Source organism: Rissa tridactyla, chromosome 5 (genome assembly GCF_028500815.1).
Source record: "Rissa tridactyla isolate bRisTri1 chromosome 5, bRisTri1.patW.cur.20221130, whole genome shotgun sequence".
NCBI classification, from domain to species: Eukaryota; Metazoa; Chordata; class Aves; order Charadriiformes; family Laridae; genus Rissa; species Rissa tridactyla.
Window position 1 is genome coordinate 76,082,580 of NC_071470.1, and position 26,008 is coordinate 76,108,587.

Here is a 26,008-nt window from a genome sequence, read left to right on the forward strand (position 1 = left end):
TTTTGTACCAAATCAGTCATTCCTATCAAGATTTTAACAACGGTAGTCTTTTTTATATGACTTTCTAAAGAAGATGCAGGTGAAACAGGAGATGAGAAGAAAAGGTGATGCAAAATAAATGCAGGGAGAGATAACAGACATAGAAGAGCATCAAGCTTTTAAAAATTCTTTGAATAAAAAGGTTGCCAGAAAAGCCCAAGTTTCAGCACAGTTCTGCCAGTTCTTTTGCCTCTGCTCAGTCACTTCTCCCACTTCTCCCACGACACAGCTGTGTGTGTCGTTACGTGCTCATCAGTGCTCTTTCAGTCCATTAGCTTGATTGAGAGCGGGAATCCCTCGAAAAGCCTGGAGAACGTTTGCCGCTGGGCGTATCAGCAGCAGAAGTGGGACCCCAACCACTCTGAGCACCACGACCATGCCATCTTCTTAACCAGGCAAGATTTTGGGCCTGCTGCTATGCAAGGTAATGCAGCTGACGTGGGGCACAACTCTCTGGCCTTGGTGTTTCTCGGCTAGCATCTGCCAGAAAAGAGGAAAATTTGGAAATTGCATTGTTACGTGATCCTGAGACAATAAGCAACCTAGGCCTTCATTCAGCAAATACTTAAGGAAGCATTCGATTTTATAGATGTTCTGAAACCTGGTCCTGTTGGGGAAAGCACGGCCACCCATCGTGACCTTCAGTTCCCTGTTCCGGGGTTAGAAAGGGCCAACTTCGCTTGTAGTTTATTGCATCGCTCACTGGAGGTTTCTTTTCATAGACAGCTTCCCAGCCGCTTTGATACCCGCCTTGATCTTGATGACTCAAGGAACTAATGCTAACGGGAATTAACTACACCAAGTGTGATTTATGTCAGAGTTAAATAAGAGTCTGGGTGCGACCGTGCTTTGTCTGTCCAGCCGGAGACGTCTTAGAGATTTGTGTTCAGTACCTCCATGCTCCCTTCTCCTTCTGGGGGGCAGATAAGGGTCTGAGTTCTCCTTAGGTCTGGGCTGGCATCCCTGGAGCGAAAGTGGTGAGGTCGAGATGTTCGGCAGACTTCCCTGTCGCCAGAAAGATGTTAGCTTTTCCTGAGGAAAAGACAGAGAAAAAAATGACAATCAGAAAAAAATACTCCTGGGTTCTTCTCAGGTAGTAAGTTTATTGGGAGAGGTCTCGTTTGAAATAAATGTAACGGGTGAAAGAATCAGCCGTGGTTCCTCTCAACAGGACATGCTCCTGTTACCGGCATGTGTCACCCGGTCCGAAGCTGTACGCTCAACCACGAGGATGGGTTTTCATCGGCTTTTGTCGTTGCTCATGAAACTGGGCACGTGTGAGTCTGACCTTTACAATTGGATTACCAACAAAATACGGTGCCGCATCTCCTCCTTGCTTCAAGCGGTTTAATTTTAGTGGCTGTATGAAAGCTGTGCCCGTTTTGTTTCCATCCCCTGGGAACGCATCAGTGGTTTAAGCAATGAAGAGATAACTGGGGGAAGAAAGGAGGGGGAAGAGAGAGGGGGAAGGTGTTTGAAGAGGTCAGTAAAACCCGGAAGGCCCAGGCAGTGCAGACAGTAGCTTGTCGAGCATCCGTAACTCCTTTCTTCTCCTTGACTCCAAGTGCCGATGTGTGAGATTTGGCACCTCTTCAGGAATGATAAAATGGGAGTAACTGATGAAGCAAGGATCTCTGTTAGCTCTCCGCATGAATGAACGTCAGCGCTGAGGATCTGAGTTTTGTCTTCCCGAAGTAGTGCAGCTCGCTGGGAGGAATCGAGCCCAGCTGGAGATGACCAGGTCACTTTATGTTAAGCTGTGCCAGGCGCACACTTGGAGACGTAGCCTGCTAACCACGTTAGCTCTTTGGAGGTGCAACACGATAACTGTGTTAGCTCTGTGTTTACATGGGTGCTTCTCTAAATGAGCGTACAACCGTGAACAATTCAATGTCTGAATGAGCAGGATTGTTGTTTTCCTTTATCCGAAGCATAAGAAGTCGTCATCATCTAGTTGGTTCATTCCTGGTGTTAATAAATACAACAAAGTATAAGTGAAAGAGCATTCAGAGTCCTTACGTTTTGGCATCAGAGAAGATCAGTTTGAAGTGCAGGTGATATCTGCAGAATGCAAAGGACAGTTTCATTTTGCGTGGTTACATGTGGATGGGAAACTGTTTTCTTTACAGTTGTTTGACCGGTTGAAGAGGGGAATATGCCTGGGCTCTGATGCCGGGTTCTTTGTTGCAGGCTGGGCATGGAGCACGACGGGCAAGGGAACCGCTGCGGGGACGAGACGGCGATGGGCAGCGTTATGGCTCCCTTGGTGCAGGCTGCCTTCCATCAGTACCACTGGTCCAGGGGCAGCAGCCAAGAGCTCAAAAGACACATACAGTAAGGCCCGGCCAGCACTCAGTGGTAGTCGTTTTGCTAAAGGAAACAGAATTCTTTGCGGTTCCTGCTCTGTGCTCTGGGGCACCAGTTAGACACCGCTATCTCCACCTCTGGCCTCCACCACGCTCTTTCTTTTTCCCCTTCAAATCTGTATTAGAAAAGCTGTAAACCAAGAGTGATGCTTCCTCACTGAGGGGTGCCCCCAAAGCATCGTCTGGGGAGCACGGCAGGAGTCGCTCTGGCAGACTCTGTGTCAGGGAGCTGGTGTTTTCCCAAGGTTTGTCATTCCTCTAGGAGTTAGGCTGCGCAACTGGCAGGATGAAGCCCTAAACTCAGAAAAGGAACTAGTGAAAGTTGTGGAAGAGAGAAGGCGGCATGTGTGTGTGTGTCCGAATTAGGGGGAAAAGTCTCTAGTCTCCTTCCATGTGTGTTCCTCTTCACCCAGTGCTTACTCAGGCTTCTTTGCGATAGGACAAGGGGTAGCGGTTTTAAACTAACAGAGGGAAGATTTAGACTAGATATACGAAAGAAACTCTTTCCAGTGAGGGTGGTGAGGTTGCCCAGGGAAGCTGCGGCTGCCCCATCCCTGGAGGTGTTCGAGGCCGGGTTGGACGGGGCTTGGAGCAACCTGGTCTGGTGGGAGGTGTCCCTGCCCAGGGCAGGGGGTTGGAGTCGACAGCCTTTAAAGGCTCTGGTCGGAGTTCGCTTTCAAACACGCCAGTGCAACAATCCAATGTAGGTCTTCTGGCTCTAGGGGGTGGTTCCAGTCAACTGGGAGTCTGTACAGGTGTCACTTTAAATGGCGTGTACAGTTTGGATGGAGTCTGCCAAAATTCCCGTTCTGTTCCAGCCCCTTGAAACGCGGCTTTTTGCAGGGGGCCAGGATCGGTTTTGGGGAATCCAGGAATTCCCAGAGGAAAGCCTGTGGAAAACCATCCCAAGGATTTAGCTGCTGTGTAAGAGAGTGCAGAGTACGTGGTGTGTGAGCTTAGCAAGCTGCAGGATGAACTTAGATAATCTCGAATTGTAAATCCACAGCTGGCAGCCTGTACGTGCACGGGGATTAATTCTGCATTTCAGCGTTTGCCTTGGGGATGGATGGGCAAGCGCGGAGGTTATTGCGCAAGTGCGTTATCTGTGGCGGGTGACTGCTCTGTGTCCGTTTCTGTCACTTCACGTGCCTTTTTTGCAAAATTGCCTCTTAAAATAGAATGGGAGATTTCACCTGAGACAGAAGAGGAGTCCCCAGACCTAACGCCCAGAGGGTTTTGGAACCTCTTGAATGTTCTTCTTCTCTTCGCAGGCCCGTGAATGGAGGCGAAGATTGTGCTGGGGTCAATTTTGAGTTTCAGCTTTGCAATACGGAGGAGTGTCCCAAGCACTTTGAGGACTTCAGAGCGCAGCAGTGTCAGCAGCGCAACTCCCACTTCGAGTATCAGAACAGCAAGCACCACTGGCTGCCCGACGAGCACCCTGACTGTACGTCCTCTTGCTTGCCGTTAGTACAACTCAATCCTGGAATCTCCCAGAGCTTGCGCAGTGTTATGGTTTGAGAAAACCCATAACAATTTATTGTCGTTTAGACAATTAGTCTATCACCCGATGACCCCTCCCCACCCGGCAAGGGGAATCGGGGAAAGCAAGGAAACACCAGGGCTGAAATATGAACGGATTTAATAGGGTAAGACTAAATAATTAATGGTAATACTGAAGAACCAGTATTAATCCCGATACTAATATAAGATCTACAAGGATTATACTCAGCCCATTCCATCAGCAGAAGCCGTGCACTCCCAGCAGGGGACAGTACATGTGGGACACTGCCAGCGCTGCGGCTTCGGGAGGAAGGGAAGGGCTGAGGGCTCCGGCACCGGGGCAAGGAGTTTCTCTGGACCGCGGCCATCAAGGGAGAGAGAGACTACGCAGCAAACTTTCTAATTTATATCGAATGTGACGTTCAGGGTATGAAATAACCCTGTTGGCCAGCCTGGGTCAAGTGCCCAGGTCTCGCTCCTCCTCATCCCTGCACCTGGCAAGGCTCGAAAACACCGGGACCTTGAATCCCACAGAGCCTAGCTGGCTCTAAAGTAAATATTTTCATGAATTCGGCCACTAGTGTCTTCCAAAAGTGGAGTTTTCCCCAGCATGGGAAGAGAAATTAGTCCTGTGTCGCTCAACCCAGGACACCAGGGTCTTGACTCAAAAGCAGGAAAAAAGGATGGTCCCGGAAGGAAAGAACGGGTGCCACGCGAGACAGTTGTCGTTTCCCCAACCCTAGGCTTCCCTTGACTTTCCTCCTCCTCTCAGTGAGCACATGCTGGAGCGAGAGGCTCGTGGCTCCTGCTGGAACGGCTGGTGGGTGCTCGTAGGGTTTGATGCGCTAAAGAGTTAGATGCAGCCTTAGCCAGGAAATACGTGTTCAGCTGGTATTTTCAAAACAGGGTAAAGACAGAGATCCAAATCCTCTGTGCTTTTTCCCGGGCTTTAGCACCACCTTCTCACGGATTCATTTTTCTGGTGTCGTTTTTCTGCATCCCTGTGGTTTTGTAAACTCAGCCCCGTTCCCAACAGCGTCGGAGTGAAAGCTGCTTCCAGGATAGTCGGGAACCCAGTCCGAGGAGCCTCTTTAGAAGGGAACTGATTTCTGTGGGAATATCTCAAAGCGATAGGCCCGTAATCCACAGAAAAGCAAGTTAGTGCCCTTTTCCCCCCCCATAGCTGTCTGTAAAAGGTCCTTTCTATCTCTGTCGTATTTTCTTCACTCCTTTAGTGGGATATTTTCCTGAAGCGCATCTGGATTGCTGTTAATGTATGCAATTAATTCCCTTCCCTCAGCTAACAAGCGGTGCCACCTGTACTGCCAGTCCAAGGAAACCGGAGATGTTGCGTCCATGAAGCAGCTGGCACATGATGGAACTCGCTGCTCCTATAAAGATCCCTACAGCATCTGTGTCCACGGAGAACGTGCGGTGAGTGTCACTTGCCCAAGGTCACGGTTGAGGTTTTGAGCTGCGCCAAGTCGCGGAATGGCTCTGGTCAGCATCGCCCACAACAGCTCCGTCAACAGGCCGGAGGTAGACTTGGCAGATGTTTCCAAATTAGATATTTGCAGTGTCATATTTCTCATGATTCCTTGAGATTTAAATGAACCTGTTCCATGGAAACACTCCCCTCCCCTTCAACTGATGGTTTCGTTTGCCTTTTATGCACTTGGTTTCGTGTCTGAAAAGAATTGTGTCTATTTTTCTGTCTTTCCCATCTTAGTCTTGAAGGTCCATGACCATAAAGCAAGAATCACTCCCTATTTTTCACGTGAAAACCACTCTCCAGCACCAGATTTGCAAGTAATTTGTGTTTCAACAAAACAGATGAGTGTTGGGCGGTGGTTTCCTCTGCACGCTGATTTTGCGATGGCTTCCCACTGTAACTGAAACCAACGACCGATGACAAAGCCTTCTCTTATTTCTTGTTTTTGCTCTTCCTCCTGCAGAAAGTGGGTTGTGACAAGGAGATCGGCTCCAACAAGGTGGAAGATAAGTGTGGCGTCTGCGGCGGGGATAACTTTCATTGTCGAACGGTGAAGGGAACCTTCATGCGCACTCCCAAAAAGCTTGGTAGGAATAGCATTTTCCCGCTGCTCGCTATAATTTCTGTCGTTCTCCGCTCTTCCTGTCAGGCTTTTTTGCAGAAACACAACTGACTTTCGGGTAGCGAAACACAATTTGTCTGCTCATGTGCAAAACCAGTTTAGTTGCTGATAAGGAAATGCCATTTTTAAGACAGCGTACTATTTCTGTCCTTTGAAGGAGCTGTTAGATGAGAGCTTACTCAGTCAAGTGTACCGAGAAATACCGTGCAGGGCGTGTTGAATTCTCCTTTGGGCGTGCTGAAGCCCAGCCAGACGGTGTTTTGTGATAACGTGGGGATACGCTGAGCTGGGCTAAACAAAACCCAACTTTTCTCGCAGGGAAATGCAGAAGAAATGGAGGTGCTTCCCTGGCGCTAAGGGTAGCGTGCCTCTCACTGTAGGAGGCCTAAAGGAAACATTTTTTTCTCCCGTTAAAGATGAAGCTTTTCCTCTCCAACCTAAACTCAAAGAGTTTTAAATGGAAATCTGCATTTCTGTGCCTAGGAAATGAGCACGTGGATCCTCCTGTCCACGTGGGTTTCTATGACGCTTTCTCACAAATCACAGCCCTTTAGTCAAATAAACACATCAAAAATACATTCAGCTGAATTCTGAACCAAATATGAAACCATTTTGGCAGGAATCCTCCTTTCTCGCACCCTTTAAGGTGTGTGACTGAGGCGCAGTAGAACACCTGATGGCGTTTTGCTCGCTCAGAACTAAGAGTCACCCGCTTCCAATCTTCAGGCTGCGCTCTGGGGCGTTTTGCAACACGTTTCCTATCAATAATAATTCAGGATCTCCTTGGACGACTTCTGCAATTTCTATGTTGTCAGTTATTCATTAAGCCAGGGCAGTATCATCTTGTACATTTTGCTGTGCTTTGGGTACTGTTAAGGCTTTCCCGTATTGCTTTTTCTTTCTCCAGCCTGGGGAAGCTACTCAGGGAAGTGTATCTCCGGTTATTTCAGGAGTATCTGTCTGATAGGACTAAGTGTTTTAAGACAGAGCAGAGAAAGGCTGAGGCACAGATAACGTGAATATCTGCATTTAAAGTTGAGAGGCTGGTAATTGCTGCCGTGAAACGAGCTTTACTGCAGCATTAATAATTACAGTTGGGCAGTGAGCAGCCAAACTAAACTTGGACAAAGATAAGCTAACGTGCGACTGGAAATAAAATACATCAAATACTCTGCTGAAAATGCTTATTAATAATTACAAACCAAGTGGAAAAGTTTGCTGATTGTAATTATCTAATTAGACTAGAGCACCTTTCCGAAAGGGATGGTTCCCCGGAGGCTGATGGATCGGACACGGAATAACGCAGGAATCAGTGCTAGGAGACAGAGCAAGGACTGCTGCTGCTCATCGGCCACTTAGTTGCAGAAGTTTGTGGAAGTGCTAGAAGTGTTTACGGAATGTTTATTGTTGCTGCCGTAACTTTGGCAATCCAGTGCCTGTTGACAGGTTGCCTGTTGCAAGTGCCTGTTGACAGGTCCCCCGGAGGGATTTTAGTCTTCCTAAAGGCAATACCTACTTAATGTTACACTGATTACCCGTGGTTTGGACTGATAAATAATTGGAATTTAAAAGAAGAACCATTTCCTTTGGGAACAGCTTTTTACTTTGAGCTGTGGAGAGTCAAATTCAGCCCCGTCGCTTCAGCAGCAGCAATTTAATGGATGCATTTTCCATCCACAGTCGTAAGTAGTTTGGGTGAACTCCCGTAGAGGTGGATGTGTAGCGACAAAACGCTCCGCACTACACGCACCTTGCTCCAGGCTTTGGTGTCTGGGAGGTAAGCTGACACACTTCAGAGGCTAACGTCTAACCTGACAGTAAGTAAACTCCAATCTACCAGCCTGGCTGATGAGGGATTTGGAAAAAATAATCAGGAAAACGCATGTTTTTCCCCCCTTGTTTGCCGAGGAACATAGGAAACATATTTTTGCCTGAATTGTTAACGGATGTGGCCTACAGCAGTGCAGCTAGGCAAGTGACAAATAGGTTTGTAACTGGTTTCTCTTCTCTCCCTGAAAAGAGGAAAAACGCAAGGAGGTCCCATCAAACACGTTACAAACTATTTGCTCCGTTTTCTTTCTGCCCCGGCTTCTTTGTTGGTGATGGATGCACTCCTCTGCAAGCGGAATCTGGATTGTGTGGCGCGCTCCTAACCATGGCTATTACTTTTTCTGTCCATCTCTGCTTTCTCCATTGACTGCCACACACGCCAAAGGGTACCTTAAGATGTTTGACATCCCTCCTGGTGCTCGACATGTGTTTATCCAAGAAGACGAGGCTTCTCCTCCCTTTCTTGGTAAGTGTCTCTCTCCTCAGGTTTGGCTTTGAGGCATGGTGAGAAGCAGAAGCACGGGGCAGTCGTGCAGAAGCACCTGAGAAAGGAGATACCCAAATTCAAGTGTTCAGGGTAAAGATGGGCACTCAAAAATGGCATGTTCGGGCCCGAGTCCTACAGCATAAGCTCAGCGCACAAGTATTTACTTCTCGTTTGTGTTCTTCAAAATATCAAACTGATCCTAATTTGCATGTTTACTAACAAAATACCATCATCACTCACATTTAAATGGGTAAAAACTATATATTCTATTACGTGACTCAAATGCAGTGTCTTTAGTTATTCTTATTTGCTGCAGATGGTCAGCAACAGCTTTTTTAAGGAAAGCAGATTGGGGAACTTGTGATATGTTTGCAGTCCATTTCATTTCAGATGTTTCCCACGTAGGACGGGTCATAGCGTCGTCAACGAGTTTGTATCTTACTGCTTACCATTTTCTAACGCTCAAGGGATTTTTAGCTCACAGGAGAGGGGTGAGATCTTCCGTGGATTTTATTGTCCTTTTAATCAGCTCCTCGTGCCCTAGGGCAGCGTCTGAGTTGTAAACCCTTCAGGCAGAGTTGGATTAGTTACGGAAAAGAAGTAGGAATAGGAAAGGAAAAAAAAAAAAGAAGAATTTGTTTCAACTGTGATGATGTCAAAGGGGGAAACTTGGCTTTTGAGGTCCAAGAGCTTCATTTTGGACCAAGTGTAGCCTTTGAGAGAAGCAAAGCTTTGCTTTGGCAGCAAGCAGCTTCATGGAGCTACTCAGTAGGTACTGCAGAGCTCCTGCGCTTGGATTGCTGTAATCCCAGGAACTTGTAAGGTTTCTGCGTAGTTGTTTTTCATCGTGTTGTATGGTGCATTGGAAAAAAATTGGACAAAAGAAAAAATGAGAATCCACCTTCCAGATTTTTAATGTATTGGCTTCTAATTGGACCATCATAATAATGATAATGATCCTGAGAGCGCGTGATGTTCAAGGTGTGGTGCAGGAACCCAAACCCAAGTAGTTTCTCGGGGTTTCAAATGCCTCGGCTCTTTGCTTACCGATTTTAGCAACTGGTACGTACATATGTACTCAAAAGAAACTAAAATGCAATGCAAAAGTTGTCATTTTCATAATCTGAGGAAACTAAGAAGTGCAGCTGAAGTCTGCTGAGGAGCCTGTTATACTAAGAGGCATTCCCAGTAATAATGATGTTGGTCTTATGCAAATAAGGAAGACGGGTGACTGTGAAGATTTGACCTGAGTTCCTACCCGTGCTTCTTGGGAACTAAGCTCGTGTGGGGAATGGGGACATTGCATAGGAAGAGGAGCTTCGGCCTGTCTCTAGCTGTATTTCTATGTTTAATTCACGTGGATAAGGAGGTACAAAATTGAATACGTCTGTCATCAAACTGGAATTTGGCGGGTGCATGAGGTGGGCTTGGAGGGCTTTTCTCTGCGGCAACGCATCTACAGCCCTTGCTGCTGCGCTGGGGCTCCCGGCAAAAGGCCACCTATGAGATCTCCACCGTGATGGCCAACGATGTGATGGGAGGCGCGACTGCTGCTGTTTTCAATCCTTTCAGCAATTAAGAACCAGGCTACGGGACACTATATTCTGAACGGGAAAGGGGAGGAGGCCAGATCCCGATCTTTCCTCGACCTGGGCGTGGAGTGGGAGTACAACATAGAAGACAACATCGAAACCCTCCACACGGACGGGCCCTTGCACGACGCGGGGGTTGTGCTGGTAGGTTACGTGCCAAGCGGTGGGGATGTGGTGGGTTTGTCTTTCATAAAACATCTACGGCCAGCGTGGAGCTTGTGCTGAGATAAAACCCCGCTGTGTGACGCCTCTCCCAAAGACACGTGTGGTGGGACGGCTGGTCGCCTGAAGCCCTTTTCTCCCTAGCTGTCACCCTCTTTTGGAAACGGCTGCCTGCTCATGTCATGAGTCCGTCAGAAGCCCCGTATTGCGTTGTCAGACATCAGTGGGACACTTCCAGCGGCCCAAAAAAGTGCATTGCATGTCAAACCGTGTCTGAGAGCAGACTCTTCAGCCAAGTAAATGATGTGGCCACGCCATCCTTTCGTCCCCGATGATGGTGTCCTGCTTGGCCAGCTTAGAATGCTGGCCTAGAAATGCGTCTCATTTGAAGTGAGATAGTTGCAGTCCATTTCTTGTTGATCTTACTATTGTTAGTTCTAACTGTGAAGACAAAACCCAATTTTTTTTCCCCAGTGAGTTAACCAGCAGCTTCCATGTTTCCCCTAAGAGCCAGGCCTTGGTTTCTTTACTTTGCAAAGGAATAAATAATAGCTCTGGTTTTGTCCCACTGTTTCCGTTTAATTATTAATAGATCGTTCCTCGGGAGAATGACACGAGATCTAGCCTGACCTACAAATACATCATTCACGAGGATTCGGTACCAACTATCAACAGCAACAATGTCCTGCAGGAAGAAACAGACACTTTTGAGTGGGTGTTAAAGAGTTGGTCGCAGTGCTCCAAACCCTGCGGTGGAGGTAAACCGATGATGTAGCACCTTCTCGTAACGAATGACAAATGACCCAAAGTGGAACAGTAAAAGGTGGGGGGAGTGAATGCTTTAGAAATGTTGGCTTTCCTTTTTTATCAAATCCTGTTGATAGATAATGATGGATAACGTCCTCAGGCTGGAAGTGAAGGTGGTTTGTGGTGGGTACGTGGGAGCTCTGGTAGGTCAGCACTGGAAATGGACGTCTGTGGCCCTCCGCAAATACAACATGCCTTGCCGCAGCTCTTGGCTTCTGCTGTGCACAGAAGCTGACGTTTTCAAAGGGACTGCCCATTTCTTTGGTTCCCAGCGAGGGGTATTTTTTAGGGTTTGTCGGGGGATGAAGCATCTCAGGTTGCCTGTTCCGAGTAACCCGTCGTTCATGAAACGCAGGCAGAACTTTCTGGGTGCCCACCTAAATGCTGTTGGGCATCTGGGTGCTCTTCGCTGTGTTTACAATTGACTTTACGTTTGTTTTGCAGATGAGCCCTGCATGGGAGACAAATCCATCTTCTGTCAAATGGAAGTGCTTGCCCGTTCCTGTTCCATCCCTGGCTACAACAAGCTGTGCTGCGAGTCCTGCAGCAAGCGCAGCAGCACCCTCCCGCCCCCCTTCCTCACCCAAGCGGCCCCAGCTGCTGAGGACGTCATCTTTGAGGAGAGTGACCTGCCCAGGGCTTTGGTGATGCCAACGCCTGCAGTGCCCCGCTCCGCGCAGTTCCAACCTGGCAGAAGTTCTCCGGGCAGGCTCTGGGAAGAAGATGCCGATACGCACGTCTCCCCGTCCAACACCAAGCCCAAAGGCGCTGAGTTTCCGCAATGGAGAGCTCCACCAGCCAGGAAGACTTCTAGGCTGTTTGCTTGGCTACACCAGTCGCCCTCCAACAGCAGCAGCCTCGGTCCTCATGGTGCCCTGGCCTTGGCAGCAGCTCTTCCGGTGGTGCCAGCTCATAACACCACGGCGGGTGCTCCTTCGCCACCAAGAACCTCCGGGAAGAGCAAGAAGCACGTTGAGAAGAGCTGGCCTTCCACGTCCTCCACCGTGGAAAGATGAACGCCTCGTGGAGGAGAGTCACGGGAAGAGGCTTTGTTTGGCGCTTTGGGTTTCACGTCCTTCCTTCTGGACGCTCTGGGGCACGCTGCTTTCCGCAAGCAGGACGCTGCAGGTCATCGACTCCTTTTCCCTGTCAATGAGACGAACGAGAAGTGCTGGGTCACTTTCTGGTTGCTCCCGTCCTCCTCCCGTACTGCGTTATCTGGCTAGCTTCAGCGCCTGGGAGGCAAGCACAAAAGACTATTCCTGCCCGCGAGCAGAAGTCGCCGAGGGCATCGCTCCGGCCCTGACCTCAGCACTCACCTCCTTATTTTGGGGTTTTAGCGCTCACACGTAGAAAACGCCCCACTCCAAGAGGTACCAGACGTTTACACTATATAAAACACTTTTTTTTTTTTTTTTTGCAATGGAAGGACTGATTCCGTAAGACTTGTTTTGCTGATTTATCTCTCTAAAGGGATGTTGTCTGAGCGAATTTGCAGCTGTTGTGTCAATGCTGGATATTGCGGAAAGTCAGGATTATTTTGAAGAGTGTTGTGCTGTCAGACAACTGTTGACCTCTGTTGCGTTCTGGACACTTGCTGGGTGGCTGCCATCGAGTGCTGCCTTATTCACATCCCAGGAGTTGATTTTTAAAGCAGCATTATCATGAAAGGAGGAGTTCCGTTTCCAGCTGCTGACACTGGGAAAGGGGTTTTTTTTGTCTTGAGTATCACCAACGTGACACTTTCTTTTGAAATAGGGGAAGAAAAAAAAAAAAGGTGTAAAGCTGAAGGTAGGAGTCCGCGTAGAGCCAGCCGCCCGTCCAAAGCAGGTTTAGACACTTTGGTGTCGTCGGAGGTTGGAAAAATGCCGGGGGGCGGCTGTGGAGTGAGCCCCGCGCCCCGTGGAGGAGCAGCAGCGCCGTCCCGTCCCGTCCCGTCCCTCTCCTCTCGCCCGCCAGCGCAGGAAACCCTGGACGTGCCGTCAGCGCTGTCACCTTCCCCAGTCCCCAACCCGTTCTCTTCTCCAGACGCTCCCGCGGTGATTCCCGAAGCTGAAAAAAGCATCCCGGAGGTGGAACAGGCGCTGACGAGAAATAGCTGTGGCAAGACTGAAAGTAAGAGGATTTTTTTTTTTTTTTCCCTTCCTACCAGCAGCGTTGATGTGAAGGTGAGAGAGAGATTTATTTTTCGGCGCGGTTCCCCTCAAACTCTCCAGCCCCACAAGGCATCTGCCTGCAATAAGGGACGAGTCGTTTCTGTCCCTGACCATCTTGTTCACAGCCCGCCCCGTCGCACCCTCTCCTGCGGGTTGCTGTAAAGTACTTGTATATAGCATTGAAAAGTAAAGAGATTTATTAAAAGTTGGTTTCTTGATAGTATTTTGTGTCCTAACTATTTACACTAGGGGCAGGTGACTCTTCTTTTTGCCAAGATAAAAGAGAGAGATGGAATTAGGTACCTGTACGTGCTGGGTCGTACGCATAGAACAGAAATTTAAGCTAACTCAACTGCGTAGAGAAACTGTTGATCTTATTCTTTAAAAAAAAAAAAAAAAAAGTCTTATGACAGTTTGGGGGTTTTTTTATTCCAGGCACCTTTAATTTCTAAAGAGGTTATTAAAGTTTGGCGTGCAATTTTTGCTTCCCCGTAAAAAGTTCTGGCGATCGACTCCTTTAACAGATCAGGGGATACCGACCTCTAAAGCGCCCCCGAGCAGATGGGGACCCCGAAAGCTTAAATTCTGGAAGCGTTTGTAGGGATTTAGGGGAATGGCCAGGAGGAGAGCAGGGTGGGAGTTGCTGTCAGAAGGCGTTGGGAGGGAATGGAGGCGGCGGGTGGGATAACGCCGGGGCGGAAGCGCGGGGCCGCGGGATGGACGCCGTGGGGCCGCGCGTGACCCAACCCCTGGACTGACACCGCTAACGCATCGCTGCTGCCTTTCTGCCAGGCTTCGGAAGGGCCCAGAAACTCGGGTGTAGACGGTACCGACAATCCCTGAGCCTCAGACAGACAAATGGGGTGTCTGTGTGTCTTTCCCATTCCCCAAAAGCCCGATTCTCTTTTCTCTCTGTCTTGATCTTCTACATATATATATATACACACACACACCCCGTGGGGGTAGATAATCCTTGTGCCTTTTGGATTTCTTTCCTGCCAAGCTCATTTCTCGTTCTATAAAGTGGACACCACTGACCCTGTCGGTTGTACTGGGGAGCACGGAGCAATAAAATCTTGACCAGAACAAGTCTTTCTCTGCTTTGATTCGCGGGGCAGGCTCTGGGTTTCGCGTTTTTCAGTTTCGTCCTTTGTGAAGCGAAGGGCCGTTCACATCCCGGGCACGACATTAATTGTCTTGGGGGGGGGGGAAAAAGTTCCTTTGAATTAAATAACTTGATTTGTAACCACTGAGGCCCTCTTTTGCCGTCGGAGAGGCCGGGCTGCAGGGAAACAGGGGGAAAGGAAGGAGTTTCTACCTAGTTTCTACTACTGCTCTGCTGAGACGCCAAATTTCCAACCTACTGCACCGACAGGAGAAGTTTGTGTCACTCGGTTTGGCTTCAGGTCTCAGCTCAACCTCTGTTTTCCCACCTTCTGCCAAAGATTACGGTCTCTGGGTACGTCCTCGACAGTTTGAAGCTGGGCCAGCAAACCTGAAGGGAGTGTCTAGTGGCATTCACCTTGGTGCAGAGAGCGCTAATGCTGACATTGCATCACCAGGAGCCTTAAAGAAGATTCCAGGCTGCATTTTCGCCCCACTGGAGGGGGCTTTTTGGCACGGCAATACCTGCGGGGCAGGAATTTGAACGGGAAGCCCCAACTTCAAGGCGTTACCAGGTGAGAGCCGCCTCAAATAGGGATCAAACAGTTCTGCCAGAGCAGCAGGGAGCTTTTCACGTGACAAAATTCAGTTTTTAACTCTCAGAAAGCATTAGGGGTGTCTTTGAAGGGACAGTCGGAGCCTGTCGGCATTTGAGCTGCCATTAAGGCAGATTCCAGCAGCTCCAACCAGCCCCTGAAGGAAGGTGCCGACCAGCTCTATTCCAACTAGGAGTCGTCCTTGTCCTTTTCGCGTCCTTCAAGTGCCCAAAGGAAGTTCAGGTTTAGGCAAATTGATGTTAACGTGGCACAAAACAGGGCCGGTTTCTTCCAGGGGCTTCGCGCTTCCATGTATTATTCATATGGGGGTTTTTCCCCTAATTCTCTGGGAGAAAACTCCTGCCCAAGGTAAGATCTCGCCTGGCAGGTGCCGCGGGGGCGGGACCCCATTGCAGCGAAAAGGGAGCAGGGGGGGCGGAAATCTCTATTTTAAATTTCACATGAAAATATCTGTGTCTTTGTTGGAACGATTTAGTTTTAGGACCAGGCGGCTGCCCAGATGTGGAAGAGAAATCCCCCTCCCCATGGATGGAGCGTGTTCTTCGCTTAGAAGCAGCAGATTTCCAGGCTGCTCCCAGAGAGATTTCTGTCCTTCCAGTTACAGGAATGTGTCACCCTGGATGACTTTTAAAACCAATAAATAAAGGGGGGCATATTTGCATTTTACTTTTGGCCCTGTGGTTTTTCCAGCCCCCACAGATGCCCTGCGTTTCCTTGAGAGCCACACGGGCCAGTTCCTCCCTTTCCTTTTGGGTCCAAGGCCCAATATTTCAGCCCGTTGCTTTTCCCCACGCTCCGCCTCGTAAGGAAAGCGCAAAAGCCCTTGGGAATCCGAGGGGTGATGGCTCCGAACGTACGCGCGTGTGAAAAAGCCGGGATTTGCTCTGTAGGGCAGAGTTCCCGCCACTCCTTCCCCTCCATTTTGGGGTGACCGCTTTGCATTTCACATGAAATCAAAGCTCCAATGGCAGATTGAAACCAATCCATTCTGGGGGTGTTGTAGCCCGCAGCTGCTGGGCCCAAACCACCAAGACTTCTACGCGATGGTGACCCTCCAAAGGGTGCAGGAGGGTCTCTTACATCCTAGTCCCCATCCCAAACGCCTTAAACCATCTCCAGATGAATCCCAGCCCTTCCTGCGCCCGCGTTGTCCCCCCGCAGTGGCTCCGCTGCTGGAGGGGAGGAGAGAGCGGCCGCTGTCCATCGCCGGAGCTGCTCTCAGACACGGCTCTTCCCGCAGAGACTACGACGCAGCGGATAACAAACAACAGCAGCCAAGAAAAAAAATTATTAATAAAACCCTAAAGTGGGCACTCAAAGTTGTCCTCCTTTTATTTCCTGGGAAACCTGGTGGCAAGGAAGGGGCCCCCGGGAACAGAGGGACCACGGAGCCCAGGATCTTCTTCCTGGCTGCGGTCAGTGATGGCCACGGCAGGCGATGAGTTCCCAATAAACTGAAGGAATACCGGGGGCAGGGGATGGCCGTCTCGGCCCTGGCAGCATCTCCCTCCCTCTCCGGAGTATTCCCGGCCCGTGACAAAACTCTGGTTAGTCAGAATGAGCAAATCCCTGAATGCCGGACCGGATTCCCTGTCCCCAGAGGTTTTACACCACGTCCATCCCACCAGCGCAGGCGGCTCCAGGGATTTCAGCGCTTTCCATGTGCCTTCCTCCGGCAACCGGTTACGCTCCACACGCTCCCAGGTTCCCGTGGCTTGGGAAAGCGGTTCTGTAAATCCCAGACAATATCCCAGGGAGTCTGTGTAACCCTGCAGGTGCTTCCTGAGCCCGAGGACGTGCGTTTTGGAGAGTCCCGGGTGGTTTGCTCGATCCCCCCCTCCCTTTGCAGCGGGCTGGAATCCCTCAGGTGTTTCCCAAGGGAAACTCGCAGCCTCTTCCCTGGGGTGGCCCTCACCCTCTTCTGCCGGGCTCCGGAGAGCCTCCACAGGCGTCCGTCCCCTCCCACTGCCCCAGAGGCTGCTGTACAGCCAGAACCTTGGGATATAAGGAATATTGCTCCCTCTCCAAGCCCTCCGGAGCCCAGCCCGGCCCCGCCATCCCTCCCAGGGCCCGTTCCGTCCCTCCCCGCTGGTGCGCAGTGGGGCGGAGCGGGACACGGAGACCGTGTCTGCCCTGGAGACGTCTCCCACGGAGCAGCATCTGCAGGTGGCATGGAGGGAGCTCTCCCTGCCCTTCCCTGGCTCCGGGAATTCCACGGGAAACCCAACACGGGGCAGTGATGGCACAAACAGGAGGGACAGAGAATGTGCTGCCGGCGGCTTCCGCTTTGGATCGCCTCCATGGTCTCTGGAGAGGAGCCGTTGAGACACAGCGACACATTTGAGCTTCATCTCACAAGAGAACACAAAATCCCTTGTTCTGGGGCAAAGCCCCCGGCTGCCCCGATGTCCGAGCACCACGCTGGGGAGCCGGGAATCGCTTCCCATCGACGCAGAGCGGATTTCTACACCGTACAGATCAGCACCTCTCCCTCTTCCCTGATGACATCGTTCCCACCTGGAATGCCGCACGCCAGGGCAGCCTTGGACACGACCTCTGCGGGCTGCGAGGCACCAGGAGATGAGGAATTTGTGTCCTTGGCTCTGGATAGGAAGGACCTTTCTATTCCCCCGGAACTAAGACACAGCCAGAAGAGCATCCTGGCAAACAGCTCTGACCAGCCCCAGCCCCGTCTCGCTCTTTTCATTGCGTGGAAGGCGCGGCACAGGCAGGTGACAATAATTAGCAAATGAGCAGGAAATGTCAGGAAAATCCTGAGGGAATGAGGAAATTCTGGCAGGGGAGGAACTCTCCCTGTCACAGCCAACACCAACCCGCGCCCACCCCGCGTGAGGTGCCGCTTCCCCCCCTGCCGCGTGGGCTCCCACCCAAATCTCTGCCAACGCTGCTGTCACCCCCCAAGAACCGTCACTTTGGGAAACCCCCCCCAAACCCACGGACGGAGACGGGGCCCCAGGGGGGCAGATCTGCTCCGGGGGGGGGGGGTCACTGGGGCAAAGCCCCCGCTCCGGGATTGCGTCACCGCCCGGCGCCGTGACGTCATGGCGCATCACCACTGGCCCCTTCTGCCCCCCCGACGACGTCCCCATCACACCAGTGTCCCCCATCACAGCGATGCCCCCCCATCACACAGTATGTCCCCACTATCACAGCAATGTCCCCCCTCACACCAATGTCCCCCATCACAGTGATGCTGCAATATCGCCCCCGCCCCCACCCCCACCAACACAGCACTGTCCGACCCCCCCAAACCTGTCCCTCTCCCTGACCGCCCCCCTGCCCCGCCCCGTCCCCGGCACCCCTGGGGAGACCCCGCTGCTGCTTTTCTCCTCTTTTCCCTTTTTTTTTTTTTTTGGTGTGATTTGTTTGGGGAGTTTGGGGGTTTGGGTGTTTTTTTGCATTGATTTTTTTTTTTTTTTTTTGGGCTTTGCAGGGTCTGTTTTGCTTTTTCCCCACCACCAGCTGCCCATGGCGGGGGGGGCAGGTGGGTCTGCTGCTCATTCTGCTGCTTTTCCACCTTTACTTTTTATACTTATCATTTTTTATTTTAGTGCTTTTTATTTTATTCATCTTTTTTCTGGTTTTTTACTTTTTTCTTTTTTTTTGTTCCCTATTTTTTCCTTTTTTTTCTCTTTTTTTCAAACCTTTTCTCTGGGTTTTTCTTTTTTTTCTGCTTTTTTTTTCTATTTTTTCCCTTTTAAATCTGTTTTTTTCTCATTTTTCTTCTTCCTTTTTTTTCCTGTTTTTTTTCTTTTTTTTTTCTTTTTTCTGTTTTTTTTTCCTTTTTTCCCACCTTTTCTTTCCCTCCCAGCAGCCCCTGGGGCAGCCCCACAGCTGGGGGCCCTCCCTGGCTGACGCTGATGAGAAATGACCCTCAGCTGGGGGGGGTTTGGCTGGGGGTGGAGGGGGGATGTGATGGCGGATGTGGGGCTTGGGTGCTTTTGGGCCGGGGGGGTGCAGGGAGGGGTGGTGAGCTGTTGACCCTGCCAGGGTCTTGGTTTTGCGGCTGCCCTCCCTCCCCTGGGCTGCCTGAAGCCCCCCATCTCCTGGGGGCGGGGGTGGCCGGAGCCTGTGTCCCCCTCCTGGGGCAGCGGGTCCCCAGCGCTGGCCGTGGGGGTCCCCGTGGGCCCCGCAGAGGGGCTGGGAGGGGCCTGGCCGCGCTGAGGAGACCAGCCCTGCTCCCCGGCTTGGCTCCGAGGTGGCTCTGGGTGCCCCGAGGTCTCCGGGGGTGCCCGGGGCCGGCCGGGCTTGTGCCCGGCTGCGGGGACTTGCCCCGGGCTCCCCCTGAGCCCCCGGGCGGCGTGTTGGGGCTGTGGGACCGGCCGTGGGGTGGCCCAGAGCCTCGCTGGTGGCGTTGGCCCAGTTGTAAGTAGAATTGTGACTCAGGGCGATGCTTTGGGGCGATTTGTGCTGGTTGTGGCTCTCCTGAGCGCGAGGGAAGGGATTTGCTGGCCCTGGGCCATGGGAAAGTCGTTCTTCTGGGTGGTTTCCCAGCAGCTGGTTCCCGCTGGGTTCCGTCTTTTCCCCGGGGACGGGGGTCAGCGTCGCCCCCAGGGTTTGGTCGTGTTTCTCCCCAGCCCAGGACTCTCCGGTTCCCCGGGTTCTGCCAGCGAGGGCAGGGGCACAAGGAACGTCAACCCGGAGACACGGAGGCTCCAACCCCTGATGGCAACTGCAGAGGGCCCAGAGCAGAGCCCGCCTGGGCACGGGACAGGACCCCGAGGAGATGTGAGGAGACCCCACACCCACAGTCACCGTTGGACACCCATGGAGAGCGCGTGAGGGGGTGTGTGGGGCACAAGGGAATCGCTGCCCGGGGATCCCTTTGCTTGGGATCCCTCCCTTTGGAGGCACCAGCCCGGGCTGTCCCTGCTGCTGGGCCTTAGGATTAAATGGATTATTTGATGACATCCAGCGCCTGAGCGTGTGTGTGTCCCCATGCCCGGGGGGTGTCTGTGTGTGCCCCCACGGACGGGGGGGGGATGCTGGGTCCAGGCAGCAGCTTCTCCTTTAACAAGCCCTTTCCCAAACTCCTCCTTAAGGGCAGCGGGAGCCCCTCGGGGGGCATTCCCAGGCTCCCCCCGCCCGGGGGCGGCTCTTCTGAGCCTGCTCAGGGCCCAGCCCGGGGGCGAGCTGGGCTTCGGGGGGTCCCTCCCGCTCCCCGGCCCCGCCGGCAGAGAGAGCGACGGCTCCGTCGCCGCCCCCGCCCCTCTCCCCGCAGCACGGTAAGGAGAGGGGGAGCTGGGGGGGGGCTGCCGTGGGACACGGGGGGTCCTTCCCCTGCCAGAGCCCCAGCCCGGCCTCGGGGACGCGCCTTCGCCCTGGGGGGATTCCAAAGAAATGCCCCAAACTGGGGGAGGAACGCGTGGGAACGGGCAAAAGGCGGCTCCGGGCGAGCGGCCGGGATGGAGCGAGCATTGCCCGAGGAGACGGAGGTTTCTGTGTGTGTTTTTATCGATATTCATACATTTTCATATATCTATTGCTATGGGGGGGTGTGGGGTGTGCCGCCGTAGGAGGGTCTGGGGGGAAGCAGCCGGGTTCTGGGCTCAAACCTGCCCGGGGCAGCCGGGGCCCGTCCGTGTCTCTGCGCAGAGCAGAGAAATGCGTTTTCCGGCTGGAAATGCAGAACCGGGGAGATTTATGATCTGGATAACTGTAGGCCGTCTATTAAAAAGGCACCAATACAATAAGGCCCCTCTCAGCTCCCCCCCGGCTGACGGGGGCCGGGTCTGCCCCCCGAACCCTCAGCTCTGGCCGGGAAATCCCTGGATTTCTCCTGCCCGGGGCCGGGGACAGAGGAGCCACCGGAGGGGTCGGGGTGGCCAGGCTGGGACAGGCCGGCGCAGGGCAGGCAGCGGTCACTTGGCTCTGCCATCCCACCCCCCCTTTTGCCATTTCCGCCCCCCCACCTTTTTTCCCCTTTTTGCCACTTCCCCTTTTCCCTGGTTGCACTGTGGGCACTGGGTCAAGGAAAACGTCACAACTTTTCTCTTTATGTTATTTCCCTTTATTCTTGGCTGCACCGTGGGTCCTTGGTAAAGGAAAGTGTCACAACTTTTCTACTGTTGTTCCCTTTCTTCCCTTTTTCCCTTTCTTCCCTTTTTCCCTTTCTTCCCTTTTTCCCTTTCTTCCCTTTTTCCCTTTCTTCCCCTTTTCCCTTTCTTCCCTTTCCCTGCTGGCCCTGTGGGCACTGGATCAAGGGAAGTGTCACAACTTTTCTCTTTCCATTGTTTATTTCTCTTTCCATTTCTCACCCCTGAGTTCCCGCTGTCAAAAACGACGCCACAAATGCGTTGGGGGTGTGTGTATTTCCCCTGATTTTCCCCCCTCGGGTGTTCCCCCGCCGCCCCACCCTCGCGGTGTCGTCACGGTCCGCAGCCAACCGGGGGTGGGGTGAGTGGTGACGCCCTAGTGACGCTGATGACGCCACGGGCCGGGGGCGGAGCGGGCAGCGCGGAGCCGGCGGGCGGCGGGACCCGGGGCGGCCCCCGGTGGGCGGGGCGATGTCCATAAAAGGAGTGGGCGGGGCGAGGGGGCGGGGAACGCACCCACACCCGGGCAATGGCGACCGCCGGGACGGACCGCCGCCGCCCCCCGGCCCGGTCCCGCTTCCCCCCGGCGGCGCTCGGGAACCGGGGCTGGGGCTCCGGGCCGGGCTCGGGGCGCGGAGCCGGCAGCGAGTCCCGCCTTCCCGCCCGGGACAGCGGCTGCGGCGGCTCCGGCACGGCCCGAGTCCGCCCGGGGGCGCCGGGACCGGCTCGGCGGGACGGAGCTCCCTTCTGCCGGCAGCGGGACGGGAACGGCGCCGGCAACACGGCGAGGAACGGTCCGACCGGGGAGGGGATGGGAACGGGGGCTGCCGGGGCGGGGACGGGCCGGGCAACCGGCCCCCGGGGGCTGAGAGCCGCCTGGGCTGTGTCGCTTCCTTGTGTGGGTCCTTGGACCGATGCTGTTGTTGTGATCGATATTTTATTGTTCTTGTGGGTGTCGTTATTGCATTGTTATTGTGTGTGTCCTTGTACCGATGGTCTTGTTGTTGTTATATTGTTTATTATTGTTGTTATGATGATGTTCTCTGCCGTTACTGTGCTATTAAACTGCCTTAACTCAACCCACGAGTTTTTCCTCCTTTTTCTCCCTCTTCTCCCCACCCTCCTGGATGCGGGGGGGGCGATGAGCGAGCGGCCCCCGGCCCCCGCTGGGGTTAAACCCCGACCCCGGGGTGAATCCGGCGGGTCTGGGGCTCCGGCACACGGAGCCGGGACACGTCGCCCACGTCCTGCGTGTCCGGGCAGAGAGCGAGTCCTGCGCTCTGGGGGCTGGACACCGGGGTCACTGTCGCGGTTCGGGCCGTTCTGGCCACGGGACAAAGGAGAGATGCTCTCCCCGAGGAGAGGGGTGAAGAGATGGGTGACTTCAGAGTTCAGCTCCTTGGAAGGGGCTTAGCTAAAAAGTGAAGTCACTGAACAGAGAATTGGTGCTGTTTTACTGCCAACCAGGACAGTCACTAAGGCAGCTTTGGGGCTCACAAAGGGCAACTCGGTGCTGCGTCTTGGGGGCTCGAAACTGGGCTCATTTGGCCACTTCAGGGCTCAGAGTGACTAAGTCCTGCATTTGGGGGCTCAGAAACAGAGACCAAGTCCTGCATTTTGAGGGGGGCTGAAACTGGGTCTCTTTGGCCGCTTTAAGGCTCACAGTGACTAAGTGCTGTGTTTTGGGGGGGGGGGCCTTGAAACTGGGCTCATTTGGTCAGGTTTTGAGCTCACAAAAAAAGACTAAGTGCGTGCTGCGTTTTGGTGGCAGGGGTCAAACCCAGGCTCAGTTGGCCAGGTTGAGAGATTAAGTAAGTACTGTGTTTTGGGGGGCTTGCAACAGGGCTCATTTGGTCAGTTTTTGGGTTCAAAAACAGAGACTAAGACGTCCTGCATTTTGAGGGGGCCTGAAACTGGGACCATTTAAGGCTCACAGTGACTAAGTGCTGTGTTTTGGGGAGGGGGCTCTGAACCAGGCTCACTCGCCCAGTGTTCAAGCTGAGAAACAGAGACTAAGTGCTGTGTTTTGGGGGGGGGGGCTTGAAACTGGGCTCATTTGGTCAGGTTTTGGGCTCAGAAACAGAGACTAAGTGCTGCGTTTTGGTGGCAGGGGTCAAAGCCAGGCTCATTTGGCCAGGTGGAGAGTGAGGGACTAAGTGCTGCATTTTGGGGGCTTGAAATGGAGTCCAAACCCTGTGTGTTTGGGATCAGAGACCAAGTGCTGCGTTCAGGGGGCTTGAGACAGGGCTCATTTGGTCAGGTTTTGGGCTCAGAAACAGAGACTAAGTGTGCTGCTTTTTGGGGCCTGGCAGCAGAGACCCAGCCCTGTGTTTGGGGGCCTGAAACCTGGCTCATGGGGCCAGTGTCAGGGCTCCCACAGACAGACCAAGGGCTGCCTTTGGGAGCTCCAGCCCGGGCTCCTGTGGCCAGTGTTAGAGCTGAGAGACAGGGACCGAGCCGCGTGTGTTGGTGCTCAGGAACAGAGGTCAGTGCCCGCCTGCGGGGGCTCGCAGCAGAGCCCCAGCCCCGGGGGGGTGCGTGGGCTCCAGACAAGGCTCCTGCGGCCAGTGCTGGGGCTCGGCAGAGCCACCGAGTGCCGCCTTCGGGGGCTCGGCCCCGTGTGCCCGTGTCCGGGCAGCAGAGCCCGAGTCCCGCCTTCGGGGGGCTCCGGCAAGAGCCCCGGCCCCGCTGGGGGCTGCAGCCCGGGCTCCCGGGACCGCCGTGGGGCTCGCACCCACCGCCCAGCCCGGCCCCACCTCCCCCGGAGGGGGCCAGCCCCCGCCCCGACGCGGCTTCCAACCTTTATTATTCCGCGCCCGCACGAAGCCGCCGCCGTTTTCCCGTGCCCGGCCCCGGCAGCCCCTGGCTCCCCGCGGGGCCGGGCCCGGAGCCCGGCGGGCAGGAGCCGGCAGCGCCGGACTTGGGCCCCGGGGCCGCTCCCCGCCAGGCCGGGCCCGGCCCCGCAGCGCGGCTCCTCCGGCCCGCGGCGCCGGGACGGGGGCGGCCAGGCCGGGCTCGGAGCAAACCGGGCCCAGCCCCGACCCCGCCGCGGCCCCGGGACCCGGCACCGCGCGCCCGCGAGACCCAGACCCGCTCCCAGACCCAACACCGGCTGCAGCAGCAGCCTCGGCCGCAAGAGAAGCCCCAGCCCCGTCCCCAGCTCACCAGCCCCGGGAGAAGACCCCGCGTCCGCACCCACCGGCCCCGCTCTGCCGGCGGAAGAAGCGGCGCGTGCGCGGGGCGGGGCGGAAGGGGCGGGGCCTCGGGGCGCGTGCGCGGGGCTGGAGGGGCGGGGCCTCGGGGCGCGTGCGCGGGGCGGGGCCGGGGGCGGGGGCCGGGGCCCCAGAGCGCGTGCGCGGGGCGGGGCCGAGGGTATTTGGGCCTCGCCGGGCGCCGTCCCTTCTCCTTCTCTCTCCGCTCGTTCGCTGTCGGCGGCGCCGCCCGCGGCCCCGAGGCGGCAGTGGCCGGGCCGGGCTGGGCTCCCCCGGCGGGGCCAGGTGAGGCGCGGGGGGCTCGGCCTGCGGCCGGCAGCGGAGGAGGGTCGGACCGAGGCCGGGCCCGGCGCCCGGAGAATGGTCCGCGCTGCCGGGGTCTCGTCGGAGGAGCCGTCGTGGCTCGGGGCGCCGGGGAATAAAGCCCGGAGGGCCGGAGAGCGGCGCCCCGGGTCCGCCTGGCGGGTCCCCCCGTCTCGTCCCGCCAGCGCCCGTGTCCGGGCCCGTTCGTGGCTCGTCCGGGGCTGCGGGGAGTCGGGAGCCGGTGCCGGGGCTGAGCGGTGGGTGCTGGGGGCCGGGAGCCCCGGGCCGGGCCGGTTGTGGGTGTCGGGGCGGCAGCGAGGGGTTGAGGATTCAGGACTGGGAAACGGGTCCGGTTTGAGCTCAGAACCGGGTATCGGGGAGAGATTCAGGGCTCGGGACCGGGCGCTGGGGAGAGTTCGGGTCTCAGAACGGGGTTCGGGGCTCAGGACCGGGCACTGGAGCAGGTTTGGGGCTCAGGACCAGGCACCAGGGGCAGCTTCAGGCTCAGGACCGGGTTCGGGCCATCTGGGGCTCAGGACCGGGAGCTGGGGGCAGGTTCGGGGCTCAGGAACAGGCACTGGTGGGTGGTTTGTGCTCAGGCCCAGCTTTGGGGCTCAACTGGGCACCGGGGGGTGGTTCAGGGCTTGGGTCTCCCACTGGGGGTTTGGGGGTTGGGGTTAGCTCTGGGGTGGTTTTGGGGCAGAGCCTGGGGATTTCTGCAGCCCAGAAAAAAGACTAAGTCGTGCGTTTTCTGTGCTTGAAAATGCCGGCGGAGTCCTGCGTGTCTGGGCTCAGAAAAATGACCAAGTGCTGCGTTTTTGGGACTTGGAAACGGAGGCTCAGTCATCTGTTTTCAGCCCCAAAACAGTGGCCCGGGAGGGGGGCACTTTGGGCGGTGGGAGGCAGAGGGGGGTGGGAGGGCGCTGGGGCCCGGGCGGGAGGGGGGGTAGGCAGGGTGCGTGGACCCCCGCCGGAGGTGGGGGTCCAGTCGCGTTGTTCCCCAAAGTGCGGGACGCCGGCATGCACCAGGCCGAATTAAACGTCTGAGATAGTCTCTGGGCGAAAAGGCACTTTTCCCACTTCATTTGAGAGTCCAACTGTTTATTCACCAGACTAGTCATTGAACAATAAACACACTCATTAGGCAACACGTGTACAATTATGACAGTTCATATTCATATACAAGCCATGACAGTGATTGATTTACGACCTGGCCAAAAGCCAGGAGCAGTTGAACAAGCACAAGCTGTGATGGGCTGGGGCTGGAGCCAGAGCTGGAACCACCCAAGAGCTGGAGGCGAAAACGAGCTGGAACCATCAATGGGCTGGAGCTGGAGATGGGCTGGAGCCGGAGATGGGCTGGAGCCAAAACTGCCCAGGAGATGAAACCCAACTGGAGCCCACAAGGAGCTGGACCTGCAAAAAAATGGGTGCAGAAAGTAAAACATTGCTGTGTGATCAACACCGTTTCCAGCACAACCCCAAACAGCCCCCTACAAACTACTGTGCAGAAAATTAACTGTGCCCCAGCTGAAAGCAGGACAGAAACAATGACCTGGGGCTGCAAACGGGCTGGAACCACCCATGAGCTGCAACAGAAACAAAATGGGTGCAGAAATAACCAACCTGAAGGGGCAAATGAGCTGCAGCCGCAACGAGC

At 54.6% G+C, this 26,008-nt stretch overlaps 1 protein-coding gene across 1 annotated transcript in view; it reads left to right on the forward strand.

The window, feature by feature from the left end:
- LOC128910723 (A disintegrin and metalloproteinase with thrombospondin motifs 3-like) overlaps nt 1-13,202 on the forward strand; it is a 31,410-nt gene extending 18,208 nt beyond the window's left edge. Inside the window, exons 3-13 of the mRNA XM_054204312.1 lie at nt 269-463; nt 1,211-1,316; nt 2,230-2,373; nt 3,031-3,108; nt 3,677-3,852; nt 5,209-5,342; nt 5,864-5,987; nt 8,238-8,318; nt 9,912-10,075; nt 10,686-10,851; nt 11,345-13,202. Coding sequence (XP_054060287.1) covers nt 269-463; nt 1,211-1,316; nt 2,230-2,373; nt 3,031-3,108; nt 3,677-3,852; nt 5,209-5,342; nt 5,864-5,987; nt 8,238-8,318; nt 9,912-10,075; nt 10,686-10,851; nt 11,345-11,916 — 1,940 coding nt within the window. The 3' untranslated portion in view covers nt 11,917-13,202. The remainder of the gene's footprint in view (nt 1-268; nt 464-1,210; nt 1,317-2,229; nt 2,374-3,030; nt 3,109-3,676; nt 3,853-5,208; nt 5,343-5,863; nt 5,988-8,237; nt 8,319-9,911; nt 10,076-10,685; nt 10,852-11,344) is intronic.
- Nucleotides 13,203-26,008: the final 12,806 nt, after the last annotated feature.